The following is a 22,923-nucleotide window of genomic DNA, read 5'->3' on the forward strand; positions in this document are numbered from 1 at the left end:
AAGGCATTTGGGTTTTATGTTTTAATCCACTAGAGCATGTGGATTCAGTGGGATGCCTGGCAGCAACTAGATCTTAGAAGCCAGAACTTTGTAATCTTTTCTGAGCCAAAAAAAAGGCACTTGAACTTTGAGTTGTATGCTAATGACAACACTCTAAAATGGGAGTAGAGCCAGAACAAAGTAGGTAAGACAAGGAGGGGGAAAATCAATTTCATAGCATGTCTCTTGTATTGCAATAAAAATTACAGTTCAGAAACAACTTCTGATATTGCTTTGAGGGCTGTTGCAAAATTATTTGGCCCTGAAGTTGCAGCTGGTTCCTCTTCAGTAAGCAAAAATAAGGAAAGGATTACATTTGAATCTCTAAGTACAGACTTTCCTAAGATGTTAAACACTGCAGCAAAAAGAACTTCAGCAGCAAAAAATAAATTCACCAGGTAATTAATACACCCTGGGAGAGAGTTAATTGGAAGGAGGAAAAAAGCAGAAAAGGAGCACCTTAAGCCTGAAGGAAAACCTGAAAACAAGTTCTCTTGTTTTTAACAAACCTTAAGAGATTGGATGTAAGATAACACACACTGTAAAAGGCTGCTCCCCAATTACTTCTTTGCCCCAAATGTCGGGTCTCTCTTTTCCCAGCAAGGAAAAGGCACAAAACCTAGCCCAAGCTAAACTCTATAGCAATAGCAATAGCAATAGCAGTAGACTTATATACCGCTTCATAGGCCTTTCAGGCCTCTCTAAGCAGTTTACAGAGAGTCAGCATATTGCCCCCAACAATCTGGGTCCTCATTTTACCCACCTCCGAAGGATGGAAGGCTGAGTCAGCCCTGAGCCGGTGAGATTTGAACCGCTGACCTGCTGATCTAGCAGTAGCCTGCAGTGCTGCATTTAACCACTGCGCCACCTTGGCTCTTACAGGTCTGACTACATGGGAAGACAGGATAAGTGCATGAAAATGGTGTCACACTGGCCAGGGGAGTAGAATAATGGCCATTTTCAACTCTCTAGGTGCTAGTCGTTACTTTTAAAGCCCTACATGGTATCGGACCTAGGTACTTGAGAGACCGCCTTCTGCCAATTACCTCCCTACGACCAATTAGATCCCACAGATTAGGCCTCCTCCGGATTCCATCAGCTAGCCAATGTCATCTGTTGACTCCTCGGGGGAGGGCCTTCTCTGTGGCTGCTCCGGCCCTCTGGAACGATCTCCCCGTGGAGATTCGGACCCTCACCACCCTTCAGGCTTTCCGCAAAGCCGTTAAGACCTGGCTGTTCTGGCATCCCTGGGGCTGATGAGTTCCCAGCTCCACTCGAATTGTTGCGGCTGTTGATGAGTTTTTTTAATCTGTTTTTTGTATTTTGTTTTGTCTTGTTTGTTTCTTTGTATTGCCCCCTTTCCCTATTTGGTTTGTTAGCCGCCCTGAGTCCCCTCGGGAATAGGGCGGCATACAAGTTTAATAAACTAAACTAAACTAACTAAACTAACTCAAGCGACATCTTTTACACATTTTACTGGTAATGAGCCAATGTGATTCCCTTCAAAGACCTGCTGATCCACAGCTTTGTCATCCCATCTTTCAAGATGATTCCAGAATTGCAGGGCACACAAGCCTCATAATCCTGAAAAAAGACACAGCTGCATTAATGAGTAACAATTTGTATTGACTTGCTTTTGCTTTCCACAGCATTTATTCAGAATCAAATCCAAAGCAAAGTATTGTGGGGTGGGGAGAGAACTTTCTCAAAATCTCAGCAGAATTAAGATTCACCCTGTAATTTCTTCAAACTTCTAGCTAGCCTATCTCTCAACAGATAGCAAGCCTATTGCAGCTTCCAGTCTTGATAAAAATTCCAAAGCAAAATCAATTATCAATCTGTGAGAACAACCAATCCAACTAGACACCTGCTGATAGGATCTCAACAGATTCTATGCTCCTCATCTCTTCCACATACTGAACACGTCAGAAAATTTTTTAGTTGTTGGCACGTGGAGGTGGTGAAAAGAAATCCCCATTCCCAAAGATGTTAGTAAGTTATCAGGGTGCAATCCTAGCATTGACCAGAAAACCTGAGAGAAGACACTCTTTTAATGATACTTTGCCACCAACGATCAGGTCAAAGAGAATTTTAGCAATCTACAAGGCTTCCAGCTTTTTCAGAATCAAGTACTGAACATTTTGTAACTTTTATAGATGCCTTCCACTGCTGTTGTCTTTGACATATCCACTTCCTTTTATTCTGTTAAAAAAAACCCTTGTGTACACACATCTATGGAGGGCATAGGTCACGGTTATCCCAAAGGTGCTTTTCTAAGTGACAAAGAACTGAAGAAGCTTCTTGGCTGAGAAGTGAAATGTTTTCGAAGAAAAAAAAAATCCCAGGAAAATCCAGCTGCCTTTTGGAAAAGCACCTTTGGGACTTGTGTCCACACATATCACTAGAATGGGAAGGGAAGAGAAAGTTCCCACCGGTCTTATCAAGATAGAAAGGAGATAGAGTCATTTTGTCTTCACTTCTGTGAATAAATGCTGTGGGCAGCATTAGAGGTCTGAGGTTTGAGGTTTATTTTATTTATATGCCCCTGAGGGACTCAGGGCGGCTCACAAACCCAAGGGGAGGGGGAGGTAAACACAAAGAAACTACAACAGAAAAGGTACGGGGGGGGGGGGGGGAGAGACATTTATTGCCTCTTGCTTTTTTCTCTACACATTCTAGTTATAATGGGAATGGCCGGAATGCTGCCCACATTAAACAAAACCTGAATTCTCACACATGTTCTTATTAAACAGAGGTGTTTGGTTTATCTTTCCTACATGAGGATGTACACATCTGTCAACTCCAACCATCAAAACTGTGGGTTTTCACCATCCAATCTTAGCCCTCGGATATATCAGCCTTTGAAATATGGTGGCTGCAGGAAACTGGAGCAAGATCCTCAACTCCAACAAGTACCTTAAGCCCTGGGGGAAAACAGAATTACTTATGTGGTGGCTCTAGCCACACCTTCATGTTCCCCACCCAGAAAAAGAGGGAGGGAGGGAGTTCCCACAGGGTGGCTGAGATCTAAACATGCAAAAGCCCCACCTTGAAGCTGAGGCACCACATGGGACACTCCTGATATTCAGCAGAGATTGGGGGGAACAGTAAGGTGATTTGGGGTCCAGCCTGGCATCTTTAGGGACTTTAGGATGCCACTGGGAGGTTTCATACCTATAGAGGAACACTTCATTTAAAATTCCCCCCCCTCCTTTTCTTGAGTTTGTGCCTTCCAGTTACTGGCTGCAACTGATGGGAGTTGTAGTTCTATACATCTGCAAGGCATCTGCCCGAATGCCTTTGGGAGGGGTCTTTACCAGTGGTGGGTTGCTCCCAGTTCAGCTGAACCGGTAGTAGTGACAGCGGGAGACCCCATTCACCCGCCCAGACGCTTCTGCATATGCGCAGTAGCATGCATGAACCGGTAGTAAAAATATTTGCAAACCACCACTAGTCCTTACACAAAACCATCTGCTCTAAGATCCACTGCACACATGCCTAGGATTCCTTTGGCAGAAGCTCCATTTGGGAGGCATTCTCATCAATATCATAGATGAGGCTTAAATGCCCAGATGTTATGTCTCATCTGCATAGGCCAACCCTATTCCAAATTTGAAGTACTTGCTTGATAAAAAGGGCAGCTTCTTTCTTTATGATAATGTAGAGGTGGATAGAGGAGAGACACAACTAAGCAAAATAAAAGCAAGCTAATCCAGATTTTCTGAGCTCCTGTCCCTAGACAACCCAAGAGATCCGAGTAAATTAGCAGAATTAACCTTTCAAGGAATTCTGAGTTGGTACTGCACTTCGGATCTCTACTATCTGCTCCAGCTAAAGATGTGGAGAACCACTCGTTCATTCAACCCACTGCACCATTTGAAGCCTCCTATCCCGCAGTACCAGATCAAAGTTGCCTCTGGGAGCATAGCTGCCCTCTTCCCTCCAGACTTACCAGCTTGATTGGTTTGTGATGCAGATCAGCTTCCTTGACAGGCTTGTCTTGAAAGGTGGGCACCAAGCCACGATGGGCCAAAAGTTGCAGCAAGGCAGCATTATCCTTTGGGGGAAGGGTGCCGTCAGGGCCTGAAGGCAAGACCTGGCACCAGGCACGGCAGTAGACATCGGAAGATAGCAGCAGGCGGATGAGAGGAGGCTTCATATGCTCCTGTTCATATTGGTCTGTATAAAAGGGCTCACGCAGTTCAGCAGGGATGTGTTCTGTAAGAGAGAAGCAAGTGGTCACGCTGAAGGTATCACCCTATAAATGTGGCGCCCATGTTTAGTTGCCTTGAATGGTCCATTGGCTTTGGCCCCTGCTTTAGCCCCAGTTCAATGAGTTGCAATCAGAGATGAGAACATTGGATCCGGGCACAGCATAGCCAGGTTCAAATCCCTCCAAAACACAACAGGTTGCCAGGGAGGATTATCAGCCCTCCATCTAACCTCCCTCCACATAACTATTTTTTTCCCTTTCTGAGGGCCTCCAGATATCTTGGGCTGCAATTTCCATCTTTCCTCTGGCTAGGATGATGAGAATGATAGCTTGGTACATCTGAAAGGGATCAAAGGGAAACTTGCTATGTGAATAAAGGAGGGAAATAATATAGATTGCACCCTTCATTGGAGTTTAGGCTTCATATACAGTGACAGGTAACGGGCATCAGAGAGGAGAAAGAGCTGTGAGGTGTGTTGCTTTAGGCCTTTCAGTGTCTACTTTATCTTCCACTGTCTCCACTGATTTGTCTCCTGGGTTACAGATAGTTAGAACAAGGTAGTTCTGCAGAAGGCTCCTTCTGGCCTAACTGCAAATGAAGAAGAGGGAACTGTGTAGCCTTCCAGTGAGGTTTTTTAATAGAAGTTGGTTTCTTTGCTCTTCTGAGCCTGGATTGAATGAGAATTGGACAGAAAGCTGCAATTTTGCTCAATGCTGCACCTTAGCATTCTCAGCCCAATAAATGAGACCAAAGCATCTGCTCAGTGAATAGCAATACTCTTCAAATATAATGTGTTCATGTACTGTACAATGCACATTTTCTAAAAAAATATGCTTTTAGGCTCACTTTCAGTATTCTTAAATATACTATGAGGTTCTTTTTAAAAAAAATAGTTTATTGTGGTCTTAGATCAGAACCAGTACAGTAATATGTAGCTAGATTCCATCCCTGGCATACTTTTATCTCTTTACTATGTCCAGGAGTACATCAGATCTTGATAAAGACAAGGGTTCTGATCCACTAATAAGTAGAACTTGCCTCACATCACAAAACTTCTTTCTCCATTACAAAACCATAAAGAGATCAAGAGATCATGGAAAGAAGGAAAAGTACTGCTTTTCCTAACTCTCTTATTAAGAGGGATAAAATTTGCAGTTCTATGAGTGACAGGGAAAAGAATAAATCATTCTGTTCCTAGACTGATAACCAAGAAATCGCTAATCAATATATTTTACAGGATGGATACAGCGAGGAAAAGATTAAAGTCCATTTGTTCAGGCACAATAAGATTTCCAGCACACACAAAGATACAAGTGTGAATGCTGCCCCAGCATTTCAGTACAGATGACTTGGCAACATCTGAGATTTGGAGCTGGAAGTTTCCCCAGCTTCATCTTCCTTGCAGAAGCTCTACCTGCAACAGTTTATCACTCTTATTTAGAATGATTTCCATATAGCAAGAAGAAAATAGAGGAGAAAAAAAGAGAATGGCCAGATAATTACTTAGGCAATCTAATCTTAGGACTATATGATCAATATTAAATGGGATGGGGGAGGAAAAAACAGCTTCAGAAAACCAGTCTCACACATATGAAGTTAACACACAAACACACCCCATCAAATAATAAATATAGTTAGAAACAACCAATGTTGTTAGTATCACCGGCAACGTCTGATTATATACCTCGTAATATATTTTTTTAGTAACTATCCCATGTAGCCACCCTAGATGAAGAAAGGTTATAGAGCTATATAGCTACAATGAAATAAAAGTGTTTAGGAATACTGTATCCAGTTTCTAAGTTCAAGTGAAGAAATAGTCAGAACTTCAAATTTCACCTTTAGTTTCACCTGTTTAGTTTGCAAAAGGTGTGGGTTTGCAAATAAGCCAGAAAGTAGATCAGAAATCAGGCTCATGGATTCTTTTTCTTCTTTGGGGAATCGTGAAATTTCATTTCCCAGAGTCTCTGATACTCTTGACTGAGCATCAGAAAGCAAATCATAATGTATTAATCTGTGGGGGGAAAAACTGCTAGAGCTGACATTCACATGCTCTATTGGCTACTTCCTCAAGAGGCCACGAGACTCAGGATCAGGATCTACGTGTCAGCTCCTGCCAGTAAAGCTGGCTCTGAGGGACATTCCTGAGTTAAGAGCAAGGAAGGAGAACAGGTGGAACAGCTTCACCAGCTGATTCAGCATCACCTGATCACAGCCACCACTGCAAACTTGGCTAAAAGCCCAGCTCCTGATGGGGCAGACCTACTCTAGCTAGGAGATAACCGGACCCTCTCAAAGGCTGCAGGGCATCCAATATTAGTAAGAGCTTGCTTGGGGCAGAAGGCATAAATCCTCCATCAAATATACTTCCTATATTGTTGCTATATTTCCTTGAGTCCAACCTCAGTTTAGAAGGGAACCTCACCTTGAAATATACAAGTAAAGGAAGTAATGCTTTGATACAGCATAAGAAAGGGCACAGAGCAAAATGGAGTCACACTTTCCATACTAAGAACTTTATCAGGCAAAGTCCCCCACAGGGCAAAAATTAAGCTTACAGATAATTTATTACACATCTACAGTTTCACCTCATGGGTCAATCATTTCCCAGGACAAGTTTTATGGAGCTTAAATCTAGCCAAGTAGTTTCCTAGCTTAAGAAAACTATTATCCTCTCAGCATCTGAAATTCACAAACCTTTCAGCAGTAAAGGCTATTTATTTAGGCATGTCCAACAAGAAAGCTTTTAGGATACTGCTGCCAAAGCCTTAAACTCATAAACCAAGCCCCACTTGAGGTTGCACTAACACAAAGACACCTATTTCCTTCAAGCCAGGAAATCCTAACGTGATTCACATCCTGGGACTTGAAGGACAGCTGCCATTGATAGAGCAGGTTACCCAATTTATTGAGTAGGTTTCAGTTTCTGTGCAACCCATTATCATTCAAGATGGCTCCCAGATTGGCATAAGGTGACAATTTTACAATTGGCCACTTAGGTGATTCAGAAGGTGTGGCGCAAAAAGCAAAGTCTGGGAATTAAGATCATTCTTAAATTCCAAAGGAATTTCATTCTAAAGTTCCAAAGGAAATGTTTCTTAGAATTACCTTTGCCCTGACAGTGAACCAGTGGAAGATTAGTCATACTGCCAAGTATATCACAGCAAGGTAGGCATGCCCAATGGCCTGCTTCACTGACAAACATCAGTCAGTTTTCTTTTTGTTCAGCTGATTATAAATCTAAGCAGTTTGTTTTAGTGTGAGAGCCAAGCCACTATGGCTTGCTTAACAACTCATGGCTGCAAGTCCTGACTTTGCAGACGTCCAACCAGAAGGCAGAAAATAACCTTTCCCCTGTACACTGATCTCTTCATTACAAATAGTCCTCAGCTTATGTCCATTTATTTAACAAAACTCAAAAGTTATGGCAAAACTGAGAAAAATGGACATGTGATCAACTCTCTTAAGTTCTAGCCAGGTTCTATGGCTGTGTGGTCATGATTCAAAAACTCAGGTGCCACTAGGTATGACTTTCATCATGTGATGTAGACCTGCAAAGCTGATGGGGCCATGGCAAGGGGAAAAAGGACTTTGTTCTAATATGAACACCGTAAAAGCGAAGTGTTAAATCCTCCTCCCCTCCAAACACATACAATTTCACTGCAACAGCAGGAGATGGGAAACCTTTTCAGTCTTGAGGTTGCCAATGGCAACAGAAAACCATCAATCTTGGGTAGGATCACTCAGAGAAATTAGAAAATTCCTCCTGGAAAAGGCTGTTTCTCATCATCACAGCCATTAATAGCAGAAAACCAGTGATCTAGGCTGCTAGTAAGCAGGAAAGTACACGAGCAGGAAAGTACACGAGGGGCTTCTACAACTTCAACAGCTGCTCATTTTGCATACACAGAACTACAGGTAGACTTTGGTCTGTCCTTTCCTTTACTATAACTTGGATAAGGTTACTAGATTGGGTTGCAAAAAATGCAGCAAAGAGTTTTCTACCTTTTCTAAGTCTCAGTTAGCACCTTCTATTCAAATATTATCTTCAGGAGGAAACAACTCCAGCTATTACATACATATGATATATACACATACTTTTATAAGTATATACAAGCACAGACCCAGACATGCCTGCAAGTAGAAAACTAAGTTATAGCTGAGTGAGTGAGTATGTAGCCTAGAACTTGTTATCAGAATATTTGGAGGGGGTGGGAGATGTTGCTGGTTTTTAATATGAGAAAATACTCAAAAATATAACTATCAGTACAGCCTGCTGGTAATTTATTTATGCATTTATTTTTACAGTCAGAGCTTGTACTTGTAGGACAAGGACTTGTACTGTCCTTGTAAATATGACCAGAACAATTTAATTACAAGGAAATTTAATTACAAGGAAAAAAAGATTCTTGGTTATTAAAACCAAAGTTCCTAACAGAAGTTAAAAAGAACCAGCTATCCTTAGTCAGATGCTTTCCAGATGTGTTAGAACAGGGGTGTCAAACTTGCAGCCCATGGGCCAAATGCATCAGGCACTGGCCACTCCACTTAGTGAAGGGGGGGGGAGTTGTGATACGCCACGTGAACGACATGTTGTTACGGGTTTGACATCCCTGTGTTAGAATGTAACTTCTCCCATTTGGGTGTTTTTCAGATTTTTTGGACTAGATCTCCCATACTCCACAACCAGCACACTGTCCAGTAATTCTGGCAGACTGCAGGGCTGCGAGTGAAGAACTATAAGGCATATAAGAACTGATGGTCAATGGAACAGAACAGGAAGAAGTTACAGTACTTAAAATAGCAATCAGCCTTTGCCCCCAAGGCATCTGAGAATCAGAGTTACTCCTATTGAGTCCAGAAGGTCAGTTTCATAGACAGTTTTTATATTAGGATCCCAGGCCTGCCAAGAGACAGGTAGATGAGACCCAATGACCTAAACTCTGCCACAAATATATTGAAGTATATTCCCAAGGCACAGGAGTTTAATTGAAGCCAGGAAGCTGTTTTATAAAATCACATGTAGGAATTTTAGCGAAGTGGCCAGATTACAGAGAAAAGCAAGCAACCTAGCCACAGTTACCTACTCCTCCCACTTGGAATACTAAGGTCACCATTTAGGGGTGCAGTCAAGGATGGGAGGCAAGCAGAAGTCTATAAAGACAAATTTAATGGACCCCAGAGATGTGCCAAGTGTAAGACAATATCCACGTCACAGAGATCTGGTTGGTCATACATACTCGGTTTCATAAGGCAGAGTTTTGCCGAATGAGATTAAAGGTCTATGCAGAGCAGCACCAGGTTTCTGCACAATAAATAACCATATGCCTAGAAGCAGGAGATGGAGGCAGCAGCATCTTCCTATTTAGGTATCCAGTAGTCATCATTATAAGCACAGAGCTATCATGCAGCCATGATGCCAAATGGCCATTAAAATCTTCATCCCTCCTAGATCCATCTTATTTCATTTTTAAAAACGCTGAAGTTGGAAGGTATACAACACATTTTCAAGCACTAATTTGAGCATAAACTAGTTTTGAGATCAGAACACTGTTCCAAAGCTAGAGCCGCTCTAAAGTCAGAACAACTTGAATTTGAAATTTTTATACAAGCTTAGAAGCTCTCATTTCATTTTCCAGCAATAATTTTCTACTTTAATTGATTATCAAGGAGTATTTTCTATTCTGTTCCAAGGTTTCCTTTATTCACAGTGCTATTACTATGAAGGTTATCATACTTCAAAAGCATTATTGTGCCCACTGCCAGTTCCACACTGAACAATTTTACACAAAAGTGGTGTGGACCACTTTTTTGAAAGAAAACTCTGAAATCTTTTAGTCACTATGAAAAAAACACACTAATCTTATTTTGCAGAGGTAAGAGTAACCAAAGTGTGGATTGTCAGTTTCTGGGGTGGAAACACAATCAAGGAGAGGCGTTTCAAAATTATCTTCCTTTCCTTCTGTGGTGAGGCAGAGCAAGACTCAGGTATTTTTCTATCTGCAATACATTTATTGCTAGCTAAGAACAGAATTTTTCTACCAACAATCTCTGGACTTTCCAGTCTGCAGATAAAGGAGAAAGTGCTTACACAGAAAATTTAGCTACAAGTCCAATATACAGTTAAATCAGCAAGAGACAAGTGAGGCAATAAGAAAGGAAAGCCTATGAGGCAGAATGAATCTAAAGGCAAGTTCTACAACCAAAAAGCTGTAACCTCTTACTTTGTCCGTGTCTGTCTGGTCTGTCTGGTCTGTCTGGTCTGTCTGTCTGTCTGTCTGTCTGTGTGTGTGTGTGTGTGTGTGTCCGTCCACAATCTCAATTTTAAGCCAAGTACTTTTTAAGCTAATAAAATATTGTTCAGCTTCTGAAGCCACAATGACAAATGCAACCCTCTAAAGACCTCCAAATCACAGTGCAAGTCAGCAGCCTTCTCAAAACTGCTGCAGGAATCATTACTACATCAGCCATGCAGTCATAATTAAGGAGTCATACGCATCCCTATAGTCTAAAAGAGACCTTTCTGATAGAAAACCGATCACTAACTTTGGTAGGAGAAGTTCAGTGCCTCTAACAGCGTATCATGGGATCCTACATGAGAATATAATTAAGACAATAATAATAACAAAGGATGTAAGCTCCAAGCATCCATGGCCTAGTTAAAAAGACCAGGAAGAGTTTGGAAAAATACCAAGAGACAAGGCTAGCGTTCAATCAAGCACTTTCCTGAGAATTCAATGTATAATGTCCTTGACATAACAAGGCAAATTCGCCAAAAGATCAATCAAGGTCTTGATTTGATGTGAGAATATTCAACATGGGGAACCATATAGTGTTGAAAGGGAATAAGAGCAATAGCTTTTCAGTATGGATCTTCTCAGTGCAGTTTCCTCATAATAAACCTCAGATGCACAATAAATTGATCAAACAGCTATGCAGGAAAGGTGGGTATTATGGTTATAATCTGGCTCCTAATCAACTATACTCCCAAATCTTAGAAAATCAAGGAACAAACAAAGCCACTAACAGTCTTTTTGGAGAAATCTTTTAAATATACAGCAGACACCATTGAAAATTTCTATAGAATTCAAATGCACATTTGAAAGTAGAATATAATATGTAAATTGTGAGCAATAAGAGTATCATAAAAGTTTGCATGGCAAGTGATTCTGCTGTAATAAGCACTGAGGTGGAGATAATTCAATATCATGATAGCTGAGAAATTTGGGGATTGTGGTCCCTACATATTTAAAGGACAACATATTCGTTTAGACCATCTCCATGTGCCTTTTGATGCTGATGAGAATCTATACTGCAGCCCAAGGCATACTGTTACAGCATACAATAAAGTTGGATCTGTATTCATGTTTCTTTACATATTTGTAAAAAAAAACTGAGTACACTAATAAATGCCTTAACAATTTTTTATATTAGTGTAATGAGTCAGCAGTGTGATGTTACTTTAAACAGGATTCCATTACAGAGAAGCAAGGAGTAAAAAGAGGTGTAGTTAATTTAAATAAAAGTGACATTGGCTGAAATAGCTAATCATATAGACGTTTATATACAGACCAACTGTCTTTCTGTTCTTTTCTCACCAGCTTCGTATTAGGCTTCCTGCACATCTCATTTGCAAGCATACATCTTAAATAGGGCAATTTTGCTCAACTGCAAAATTACTTGATAGTTTGGAGATGGACTGATAAAAGATAGGTGGAGTTAATTTTTCTCTTTGCATTCCATTTCTCAAGTCAGCAAATTAAACCATAATAGCATTTTATATTCCTATATTATCAAGAAATAGCTGTTTGTCATATTGGATTGGATTAAAGGTTCAGTCTATCTATTTTATCCAGAGCATAACAATACTAAAATTGTGGTAACAGAGTTGCAAAACTCAATACCATCCAATTAGTCAGCCAGACAAACAATTGAAATTTTGGGTCAATTTCTGCTGGTCATTTTTGATCCAGTCACTTCCACCTATTTCCTCTCCCATTCCTGTCCATCCTTTTGCCAAAATCCTTCAAAGGTATGGAAAGTTCCAAGCTGTGATCTAACATACAAGGGCGAAATTTGTCCAAGAAATTAATCTCAGCATGCTACCTTAATTTACATAATTATAGCCAACTTTCGCATTTATACAACAGCAGTCTCAGCCAGGAAACCTATGAGGGGATAGCTAGCTTACAAGGAAAGCATCAGTCCCAGGATGGGTAAATTAAGTAGGTCTAACCCACAGGAATGATTAGATTTGTACCCAGAGATTGTGCCAGAGATGGAGACATTCCTGGGGAGAATGTGGGCCCATTTCTTGAATCATCAATATAAATAATCATTCCAGATTACTTTTACATATAAATGAGAAAAAAGTGCAGGCAAAAATATTTCTGATATAACATGCATTAGGTTAGATTACAAGGTCTCTGATGAAATTACTTGCTAATACTTATGTTAAAAAGGACGTTAAATTTTGTTTTATTTCACTGCACCTTCAATTGTGTACATCCCCCAAATACCCTGCTTTGAACTATTGATGACTCTCACCAGCAACCAATTTCTGGAATAGCTGGTAACTGTGCCACGTTTATTTTGGGGTCATGGGAGGAGGAGCTGATGCATTCAGAAGGACTTGACTGCCAGACTGGACAGTGCTTTAAATTTCTGCCAATCCCAGGAAACACATTTTCCACTTTTCACTGAACTCTGAACCCAGCACTGGCTTTGCAAGCCTGATTATTCTGGCCTCAGTCCAAGGCAAACGACAAGTCTCTCTTACTTCCATCACAGTGTGCTGTTGGTGTGTCATCAAGATGACAAGGAAGGGTAGGGACAAGGGGAACCTGTTTCACTTGGGTTTGACCAGATATGTAGACTTAATTCCAAAGATGAAAACTGGTCTCCCAATTCCACTCTTGTGAGGATATTCACAGACACACAGACATGGAATTTCAAAGAGTGTGACAATTACTCTTTTCTTCTTGTTGCTCCATGGAATAGTTGTTGCATCTCACTCAGAGGAGGTCATGATTCCAGGAGTTGAGGAGAGAACAGCTTCTGGGCACAAAAGCCCTGAACCAAGAGGAGAAAAATTATTAATTGACTCACATGCCATTTTCCTGCTCCCAGGCTGGCTTGAATCCCAGCAGGACTCAAACCCTATTATGCTATTTCTAGGTCAACAGCCTCAGAGGAATGCCCCTCATTCACATATACACAAACACAAATACATACACAGAGACATCGGGAGGAAGGTCTGTCCATTACCAGTTAAGTACCCTGATTGGAGATTCACTGGCGACAGGAAGCGCCTCATATTTTTTATACATAAGTTTGACAATCCTCAAAATTAAAGTTGATCTCACATGCCATTTTTGGTTCAAATGAGCCCACTATCACTTTCTGCAATCGCACTGTTAGAGCTGTGAAATGGCTCTTCAGGAGAGATTGATGGGTAGGGATCCGATGTCCATGGGCTCACCTCTTTGGGGCACTGGGTTTTTGTTTTGGGCAATCAAGAGAATGAAAGGATGACATCACGAGAGCGAAGCAAAATCTAGGTTATCAAGAACTGGAGAGAAGTGCCACTGACGCCCACTTTCCTGGAGGAACAGCAAGGATGTTAATCCCACTAGGGATTTTCCGCTACCCCTCCTTTCCCCTTCATTGTGCATGGCCAATTTGCAAATCCTCACAGAACATTAATTCCAGGCCCAGCAGAGACAAAGAAAACCGCAACTAGAGCCCAGGGGGTTGCCTGGGTGCAAAGTCTGCCGCCTGGCACTGCCAGACGAAAGAAGAGGACCATGCTAAGAGGCAGTGGCCTTTCCACTGCACTTGTTTAGACACCCCACCAAGGCACACTAGCAAAGGATCAAGCATTCATTAAGTCCTTTTTGCTCATAAAAGCTAATGAACCGGGGGGGGGGGGTGAAGCAATATAGCTTAAGCTGGTAGCATCCTTTTCCCCAAAGAATTTTCCATTGCCGAACAAAGGTAAACACCAACATTGCCTTCCTGTTCAAGGATCTGTCGGTGCCACCAAATAGGGTGGGGCAGCCATGATACCATCAGGCTTGGAGAACATGGTCCTTGGGGTGCTCAGCCAAGCAAGTGTTGCTAAGCCTTTGATCTCACCTAGCAGCCTGCTAGTCCTGCAGAAGATTAGGCTGTAACAAAAGCCAACACAAAGCTACAGTATAAGGCACTGGAGCGACTGAGAAGAGAAGAGGGAGGAGATAATATTTACATATGGCAGAGTAGGACAGAAGCTGCAGTAGACATGGCCAAATGCCCCCCACCCAGTGCCCCCAACGGCCCCCTCACATGCCTCTTATAACCCATCTCCCAGACCTCTCCTTCCTACATCTGGGAAAAGCAAGCACCTGTTTGGTGAGAAGAAAAGATAGGAAGTAATCCTCCTAGGCGCAAGGCGACCCCCACAACTGCGGGCTCTGCCAGCCCCACCCGGACCACTATCTGGTTGAGAAAGCGCAAGTGAGCTGAGCTCATTGTTAGCGCCTGAAAAGGGGGTGGCATTGGGGGGGGGGTGGAAGCAAGATTGCCAAAGCCAATTGCCACCGCACCCCAGGACAGATGCGACCAGGTGGAGCATCCCTGAAGCCGGGAGAGAGGAGGGCGAGGCTGACATATTCATTCTCCCAGCCGTCGCCAAGTAGAGGGAGAAAGAAACTGCGGCTCAAATGAAAAAAAAAAACACCACTCAGTCAATAAGCTGCTAGAGAGAAAAAGAACGAGAAAGAAAGAAAGATCGGGTCACAATAGCGTCCCGAGGGAGGTAATCCCCTCTCCCTCACCGCCTTCTCTATGAAAAAGAAAAACAGAGGGCATCGTCCAACACCATACCAGCCTTCCCCGCCTCCCCCCGGATGCCACCGGTCGTACCTGCACCGCCGTAGGCTTTGGCGAGCACCCAGGCCAAGCTGGCAGCGCTCCGCGCCCGAGGGAAATCATACTGATCCAAAGGCTTGATCTCGGGCACCAGGAAGCTCTTCCTCATGGCCGCGGCAGCTGCAGGGGCAGCAGCAACCATGGCCCCACCACCGGGAAAGAGAAGTGGACACGGCCTGGTGTGGCGGCGGCGGCGGCTAAGGCGACAGCAACGGAGACTAAGCTGGCGGCGGTGGCCCCAGCCGAGCGCATCCCCGTCCGGTTTTTTTTCTCTTTCCCTCCCCTCCAGCTCCAGGTGCGAACGCCCGCCCAGTCGTCCCAGTTTTTCCCGCCCCCCCTCCGCTGCCACGTGATCGAGGCCGTCAATCAAGGCGTGGGGAGGAGTTTCCAGACAGGTAATTGCCCGAGGCAAAAGGAGGCGCTGGGTCTAACGTGGGTTGGGTGGATTTGAAGCCGCAGCCCGGGGTGGGTGGGGCGCGTGCGCGCCTTGCACCAAGCAGGCTGGAGGGGTGGGGGGGTGCTTGGAGTCCATTGAGCGTTTGTGCCAGCGCTCTCCCGGCGGTGGGGAGGGAGAGGACGAGAAATGAGATCGGGATTTCCCTCTCTTCTTCCCTCCCCCTCCTTCCTGGCTATATAGGCTGGAGACGGCTACGGCAGTCCTCCTGCTGGAGAGAGAGAGAGACACACACAAAGGAACCGCAGCCCGGGTTGGAGCAAGCGCGTGCGTGCTCGCTCTCTTCGTATGCACACCTCCACCATGTTAGCAAGCAAGCAAGGGGGCGGACGGGGTGGACATGAATGACCCTCCCCCGAAGAAAGACGAGTTATCCCTCGGAGCGTACCCCCAACCTAACCCGGACGTTTGCTCGCTTCCATGGCCGACGCGCAGCGCTAGTCTGGCTTTGCGCCCGGCGTTTGTGGGGAAGCATTGCTTTGGAAAACGGAATAGAATTACGCTTCTTCCTCTTGCTCCGACACGCTCCCATTTTTGCCAACAATGATGCTGCGCGGCTGGGGAAGGCCGCCGAGATGGTCATTGGGGCATTTTCTGAGAGAAATGTTAAGGGGGAATTTAAAAGCAATCCTAGCAAAGACCGAAATCCAGCGCCCGTGAGGAGAAAGGTTTAGTTCTCCTGTGGCTTTAACTGAGGGTAACCCATCGAAGATTAAGGGGCGATAAAGGTATAAGCGGAATTTGCGGCTGAAAGATGCGGTAAAGACCATTCGGTTTGGCTGCAGCAAGTAATTACCATTTTGTTTGGCTGGAGCCAATCTAAATTCTATTGATCCGGAGAACGGGGGTGGTACCTAAAGATTGAATGGCGTGGAGACCAACGCCTTGAATCCTTCAGTTTTTCACCCTAAAATTGTTGTGGTTTTTTTTTTTGTCTAATATATTCATTCTTCTGGTTGACCGAAAACAAATTGTCGGAATAAATTTAAAAAAAAAAACACCTCGTACCGTGGTTCTTCCTACTCACCCCTGTTACATGAAATAGTTCAGTCCACTGCCGAGTTTATTCTACCCAATACAGTATCACAGAAGGTCAGCATTTAATTTGGAAGCTTTAAAAGGGAATTAGAAAAAGGCATGAATGAAGGTAAGCCTAGCAAGACATCTTGGCACTGAGATCATCTGAAGCCTCCATATTCAGAGGCAAAATAATTACAAATGACAGTTTTAATTATTTAAGCAGGGAGGTAATGAAATTGTCAGGGTCCCATTTGCTTGCTTGTGCCTACATGCAAATGAAATCTAGTTTTAACTGATTCATATTGCCCCATGTTGCATGTATAAGCAAAGACAGATTCACATATGTCTGTGCCACTCCTTCCTCTCCCCGCCTTCCTAGCTAGGTTCCCACCCTGTTCGCAAGACAAGCATCCTCAACAGCTAAACTTTTAAAATGAGTGTTTTGAAATTAGGAATTTATTTCAGGGCATTTCACATTTTCAATGAGAATCTGAGGTTTGTATGTAGCCAAGGGTTTTTCCAGATGCGTTTTTCCAGATGCTTTAATTTTATTCCAGATGTCATAGTCATCTTGAAACTCCAAAGAGCAATCCAGGAAGCAGGCAGTTCTGTACATTAACATAAAAATGATAGTCTGTTTTTCCAGTGGTGTGGAGACAGAAAAATTGTATAAAACCAGCCCTTCCAGTTTCTTGTTTTTCCACATTGGAGTCTATATAAGCTTCTTTCCTTGATGTCAAGCTTGAATTTTGCCCATTAGAAGTAATTAGTTGTTTTGTATGAAGCAACTACTGTATCAGCTTTTATTTAAAACTTAGGAATACTTTCAATCTATTCGCCATAATAAACAAGAGCCAGTTTAGTTTAGTGATTAAGGCATCAGACTAGAAATTGGAAGACTGGATTTTAATACCACTTTGGGCACAAAGCCAGATGGGGATGGATGGATCTTTTGAAAGGAGGCAAGGGCAAACTACCTGAGAAAAAGCTAGCCAAGAAAACTGCAGGGCATGTCCAGGCAGCCTCTGAGAATCAGACACATTTGAATGGGAGAAAAAAAAAACATAAGGGCATTTGGATCTTATCAACTAATTTAGAGTGTTTATATACTTGGCAATCTCCAATTGCGGCTAGAATATTTAAATAGAGACAGGATTGCAGACAGTGATAGAATCCATATCAATGTAAGCTGAACAGAGAAATCTTTTGAATCTCATGCCCTCCAGATACTGTACATTATGACTACAGTTCCCAGAGTTACCATTCACTAGCCATGCTAATTAGAAATTTTAAGAGTTACCCTAAGTTCCAAGAACTTAGGGTAACCAGGCCGTGTGGGCTCCCATTTAAGGAAGTATCTATTTTTTTTCCTTTTGCTTTTTTGTTCCAGGGTAGAAACCAGTGGTGGGATTCAGCCAGTTCGCACCTATTCGGGAGAACCGGTTGGTAACTTTCTAAGCAGTTCGGGAACTGGTTGTTAGAAGAAATCTCATTTTGTTTTTTTCTACTTTACAGGGATAATCCTGTAAGGAAGGCAGGAAGGAAACATTCTGGTGTTGTTTCTAGCCTAATCTTTATTGCCCTGCTTACAGAAACTGCCTCTCCAGTTAACCCTTATTACATTGTAACAACTAAGGCGAAGTGTTCTTCAACGTGAGTGATGTTGAGTTGGCCATGCCCACCCAGTCACATGACCACTGAGTCACGCCTACCCAGCTGGTCATTAGGGCTGAGAACTGGTTGTTAAATTATTTTAATCCCTCCACAGGTAGAAACCCAAATTCTTAAAACAAAAGGGACAGCAATAAAAGAACCTGAAGTAGCCTGTAATTGTGACAAGTACATGAGGCAACACATGTGTTTTATTTAGCAAGGAATAATGTGTCCTTTAATGTCTTTGGTAAAGTATGTTAGTGGATGGCACATCTAACAAAAAATTGAACTGCCTCCTGAATTGAACTGTATATAGAGATACAACCAACTAATTTGATGAGGTAAATAATTTGCTACTTTGGTTGCAAGAAATGCTATACAGTTAATATCCTATGTGCCATTTTCAGTTAAATAAGCTATATTAGAAGTCATGTAAAACTTCATACATGGAGGCCTAATATAATGTAATATCTGTATCTCTTGCTGCTCTGAGAGTTTAAGGAAAGACGGACCATAAAAGGCCATTTTTGATAGATACAAGAAGTCCCAGATCTTTATGCCTATCCACACATCTTAAATCGAGGTAGATTCAGGTGCAGGAGCCCTTTCCCAAGACATACCTGGGAAAGGATGATGTCTGTACAATCTTTCAAATATTCACCTCCCAATAACTGAAAATTTAAAGGTAGCTTTGAACTGAATCTGGACATTTTGAGAGCTAATTAAAGAGGTAAGATACTGGTAATCACAAAATGGAAATCCACGATCATAGAAGAAGACTCAACATTCACATTTATGTTAAGTATTTACTAAAGCTTAATTGTCATTCTAATCAATACTGTCTCTAAATTGCTCACTGCATTCTGGACCAACTAAAGTAGTCAGGCATTTTTCAGAAGCAAAGCGTAATATAATAGTCATACCTTGATATAACTAAGATGTACAACTTTGGCAAGGCCATTGCTACCTATTTCAGTTCAGGAACAACGCCAATCTTAGGAGTATTTCTAAATTGCAGATCTCCTTAAACAGAATGGAACCTCCCTCCAGAATAGGCTGAATCTCTCATTTTGGATAGCCATTTATCTAACCAACGGAATCCTGGATTAAGTCATATCAAAACTCTTACTGATTCCAGAAAGTGGCTGAGATTATCCCAAGTAATACAGCCTAGCAAGATCCAAATAATGGATCTTTAAAAAAAATGATAAATCCAAATTAAAAAATACAAGGTAATTTTTTTATTACATTTGAATTTAAAAAAGAACTTTGCCAATAACTAATATTCATCTTAATCCATGTATTCTTGTGAAAGAATATGGATAAGTGATGTAACTTGTCCTTCTATCCTCCTTCTTCCCCCAAACACAAAACTTTTATCATATCCTAGAAAAACAGAAGACTTTTAGTGAGTTCATTTTATTTGAAAGCCACTCTTTGGAATGTGTGTTCATGTAGGGTGGCTTTTTAATTTCACACTGTAACATACAAGAATTTTAAGGATTATTTTTTCTGTCCTTTTTTCTACATTGCCAGTTTGTCTCAAATTAGTGTGGTAGGAGAAAGGAAAAACTATAATTTTGAAAAACTTCAAAAGCATTACTGAGGATCAGTCAAATGAAGGACTTCTTTACGTGTCTTAAATTATTAGATTCTAGTCTAGACACAAGAAATCAGTTAGAATGGTAGTGTCTGCTTTTATCTAATTCCAATAAGAATTTTCTCCACTCTAACCCCTTAAAGTAAAGTTTCCCCTCTCACATATGTGCTAGTCATCCCCGACTCTAGGGGGCGGTGCTCATCTCCGTTTCAAAGCCGAAGAGCCAGCCTGTCCAAAGATTTCTCCATGGTCATGTGGCTAGCATGACTAAACGCCAAAGGCGCACAGAACACTGTTACCTTCTCACCAAAGTGGTCCCTATTTTTCTACTTGCATTTTTACATGCTTCCGAATTGCTAGGTTGGCAGAAGCTGGGACAAGTAACAGGAGCTCATTCCGTTATGCAGCGCTAGGGATTCGAACCGCCGAACTGCTGACCTTTCTGATCAACAAGCTCAGCATCTTAGCCACTGAGCCACTGCATCCCTTTCTAATGCCTTAGAGATATCAAAACAACTCCTGAAATACTCAAAGTATGATCCCTTCTCCAAAGAGAAACATGTTTGAGGCAACTATTGTAGATATTCTACAGGTAGTCCTCACTTTACAACCATGACAGATCAGAACTTTCATCACTAAGTGATATGGTCGTTCAGTGAGTTGCACCCAATTTTTGTTGTTTTAAAAAAAATCACATGACTCTTGAGCAAATATGGCTTCCCGTTTTGACTTTGGTTGTTGAAAGCCACTTGGGAAAGTCATAACGGGTGATCACGTGACCCCAGGATGCCTCAATTGTTGTGAATCGCCAAGCACCTGAATTCTGATCACAGGGGCACTGCAATAGTCATAAGTATGAGGAGCAGTCTTAAGGCACTTTTTTCAGCACCACCATAGTTTCAAATAGTTGTTAAACAAATAATTGTAGGTTGAGGACTACTGTACCATGAGCATGATGTCACTTTTTAAAGGCTACCCATCAGGGTCAGCCTAGTCAGTGGTCTGAGATAATGAAACTTTTCTTGTTTGGTGGTCTTGATCTTTCAGTGGATACACACACATATACGTACACACACATACACACACACCAGGATAGTCTTTCTCTTGGCATTATTCTCCACTTTTCTTATTGATTAAATCAGGAAAACAGCAGCAGAGCGAAGTCTGACATTGACTCCTCTTGGGGAATGCAGTGCAAGTTTCTGTCCGTAAATGATTAACAGATTTACTGAGAGGTCAGCCAAAACATTCTGTAGGACAGTGTTTCCCAAACCTTTTCTTTCATTACTCCAGACCGCTTATCAGAAAATCTGTTTTCCCGCTTATCAGAAAGTCCTTATTTAAATGTCCCTGTTGTGATTGGGTAACAGGTTTGTGGGTCCAAAGGAGGAAAAAAACACATTTACCCAATTTTGCATAATTTACCCAGGTTTAGGAAACAATGCTCTAGAGTCTTTAATTTTTGCCACAGTAAGTGACCCAGAGCTTCAGTGTCACCTATGCAGATGCAAATTTAAATATTGATGACAGAACTCTCGGCAGCTAAGAACCTGGGGGAAGATGGCGCATGAAGAGCTAAAAAACAAAAATGATCAAGGGAAGGCTTGTACTCCTCTAAAAAGAAAAGATTTGAACTATTTATTGTAGAAAACAATGCCAATAATATATGACGTGAATGTGATATATGAAATCATGCACCATGCAAAAAGGGAAATATTCCCCCCCACACACACACTCTCTCACATCTAAAATATTAGAGACTAGGATCATATGCAATAAAGCTGGATAGTGACATTTTCAAAACAAAAATAAACACTTCTCTACTGTCTAGTGCAGTGATGGGAAATCTTTTGGGCTCAGTGTATCAAAAATTCAGAAAATGCCTAACTTGCCTCTGCTGGCATGTGTCTCCCCCCCCCCCCCCCCCTTCAACACACAAGGGAAACAATTCTTTACACATTTATTTATTTTAAAAAAATATATGAATTGAGGCATCTCCAGGTCATAGAAGACCTTCATTCTTGTAGCAACTTTGGAGAATGATCTTCTGTGGCATATCCTGTTTTCACATTACTTTTAGAGGCTCCAGACACATCCTATTGCATGGGCCTCTAAGTCTTTTAAAATCTCACAAAAGGACATCCCACTTTAGCACAATGCTTGGAAGCTCCAGAGGCTACACAAGAGCATAGCTCTCTTGTGTGACTTCCAGAGGGCATGCAAGAATATACCACATTCTTACACAGCCTACATAACCTCCAAAAACTGTGTGAGAATAGGGTGTGCTTTAAATAGTAGTTGACCAGTTTTGGTGTGTCACCCAAAACATGAATGTCATTTTTGATATGTGGTCAGAGGTTTGCCATCATTGGTCTAGTTGTAGTTAATTTAGTTGTAGTTTATTCAATTTGTATGCCGCCCTATTCCCGAGAGACTCGGGGCAGCTAACAACCAAGAGGGAAGGGGATATAAATAAGAAAATAAAAGACAAACAAATTAAAATAGAACAACAGTCACAGCTTCAAATGGGGCTGGAAATTCATCAGCCCCACGCCTGCCGGAACAACCAGGTCTTCGTGGCTTTGCAGAAAGCCTGGAGGGTGGTGAGGGTCCGGATCTCCATGGGGAGATCGTTCCAGATGGCCGGAGCAGCCACAGAGAAGGCCCTCCCCCGGGGGGTTGCCAGTCGCCACTGGCTGGCAGATGGAATTCGGAGGAGGCCTAATCTGTGGGATCTGATAGGTCTTAGGGAGGTAATTGGCAGGAGGCGGTCTCTCAAGTACCCAGGTCCAATACCATGTAGGGCTTTAAAAGTAACGACTAGCACCTTGAAGCGTGTCTGGAGCCCAATGGGCAACCAGTGCAGCTCGTGGAGGATAGGTGTCACGTGGGTGGACCAAGGTGCACCCACAATCGCTCGCGCGGCTGCATTCTGGACAAGCTGAAGTCTCCGAATATTCTTCAAGGGCAGCCCCATGTAGAGCGCATTACAGTAGTCCAGTCTTGAGGTCACAAGGGCGTGACTGACGATT

At 42.4% G+C, this 22,923-nt stretch overlaps 1 protein-coding gene across 4 annotated transcripts in view; it reads right to left on the reverse strand.

The window, feature by feature from the left end:
* Positions 1 to 15,490, reverse strand: part of CAMSAP3 (calmodulin regulated spectrin associated protein family member 3) — a 38,767-nt gene extending 23,277 nt beyond the window's left edge. For 2 of the 4 annotated variants that reach the window (XM_087709749.1, XM_087709747.1), the window contains exons 1-2: positions 15,159 to 15,489; positions 3,992 to 4,257 (exon numbers count right to left, since the gene is read on the reverse strand). In XM_087709749.1, the coding sequence (XP_087565875.1) occupies positions 3,992 to 4,257; positions 15,159 to 15,306 (414 nt within the window). In that variant the 5' untranslated portion in view covers positions 15,307 to 15,489. Of the gene's footprint in view, positions 1 to 3,991; positions 4,258 to 15,158 lie in introns of all 4 variants that reach the window. The other 2 variants (XM_087709748.1, XM_087709750.1) reach the window with 2 other exon arrangements.
* Between the last annotated feature and the right edge of the window lie 7,433 nt (positions 15,491 to 22,923).

The sequence above is a fragment of the Thamnophis sirtalis genome, unplaced genomic scaffold, assembly GCF_051295495.1.
Source record: "Thamnophis sirtalis isolate CommonGarterSnake01/CBP01778 unplaced genomic scaffold, rThaSir2_p1.2 scaffold_3, whole genome shotgun sequence".
Classification (NCBI taxonomy): domain Eukaryota; kingdom Metazoa; phylum Chordata; class Lepidosauria; order Squamata; family Natricidae; genus Thamnophis; species Thamnophis sirtalis.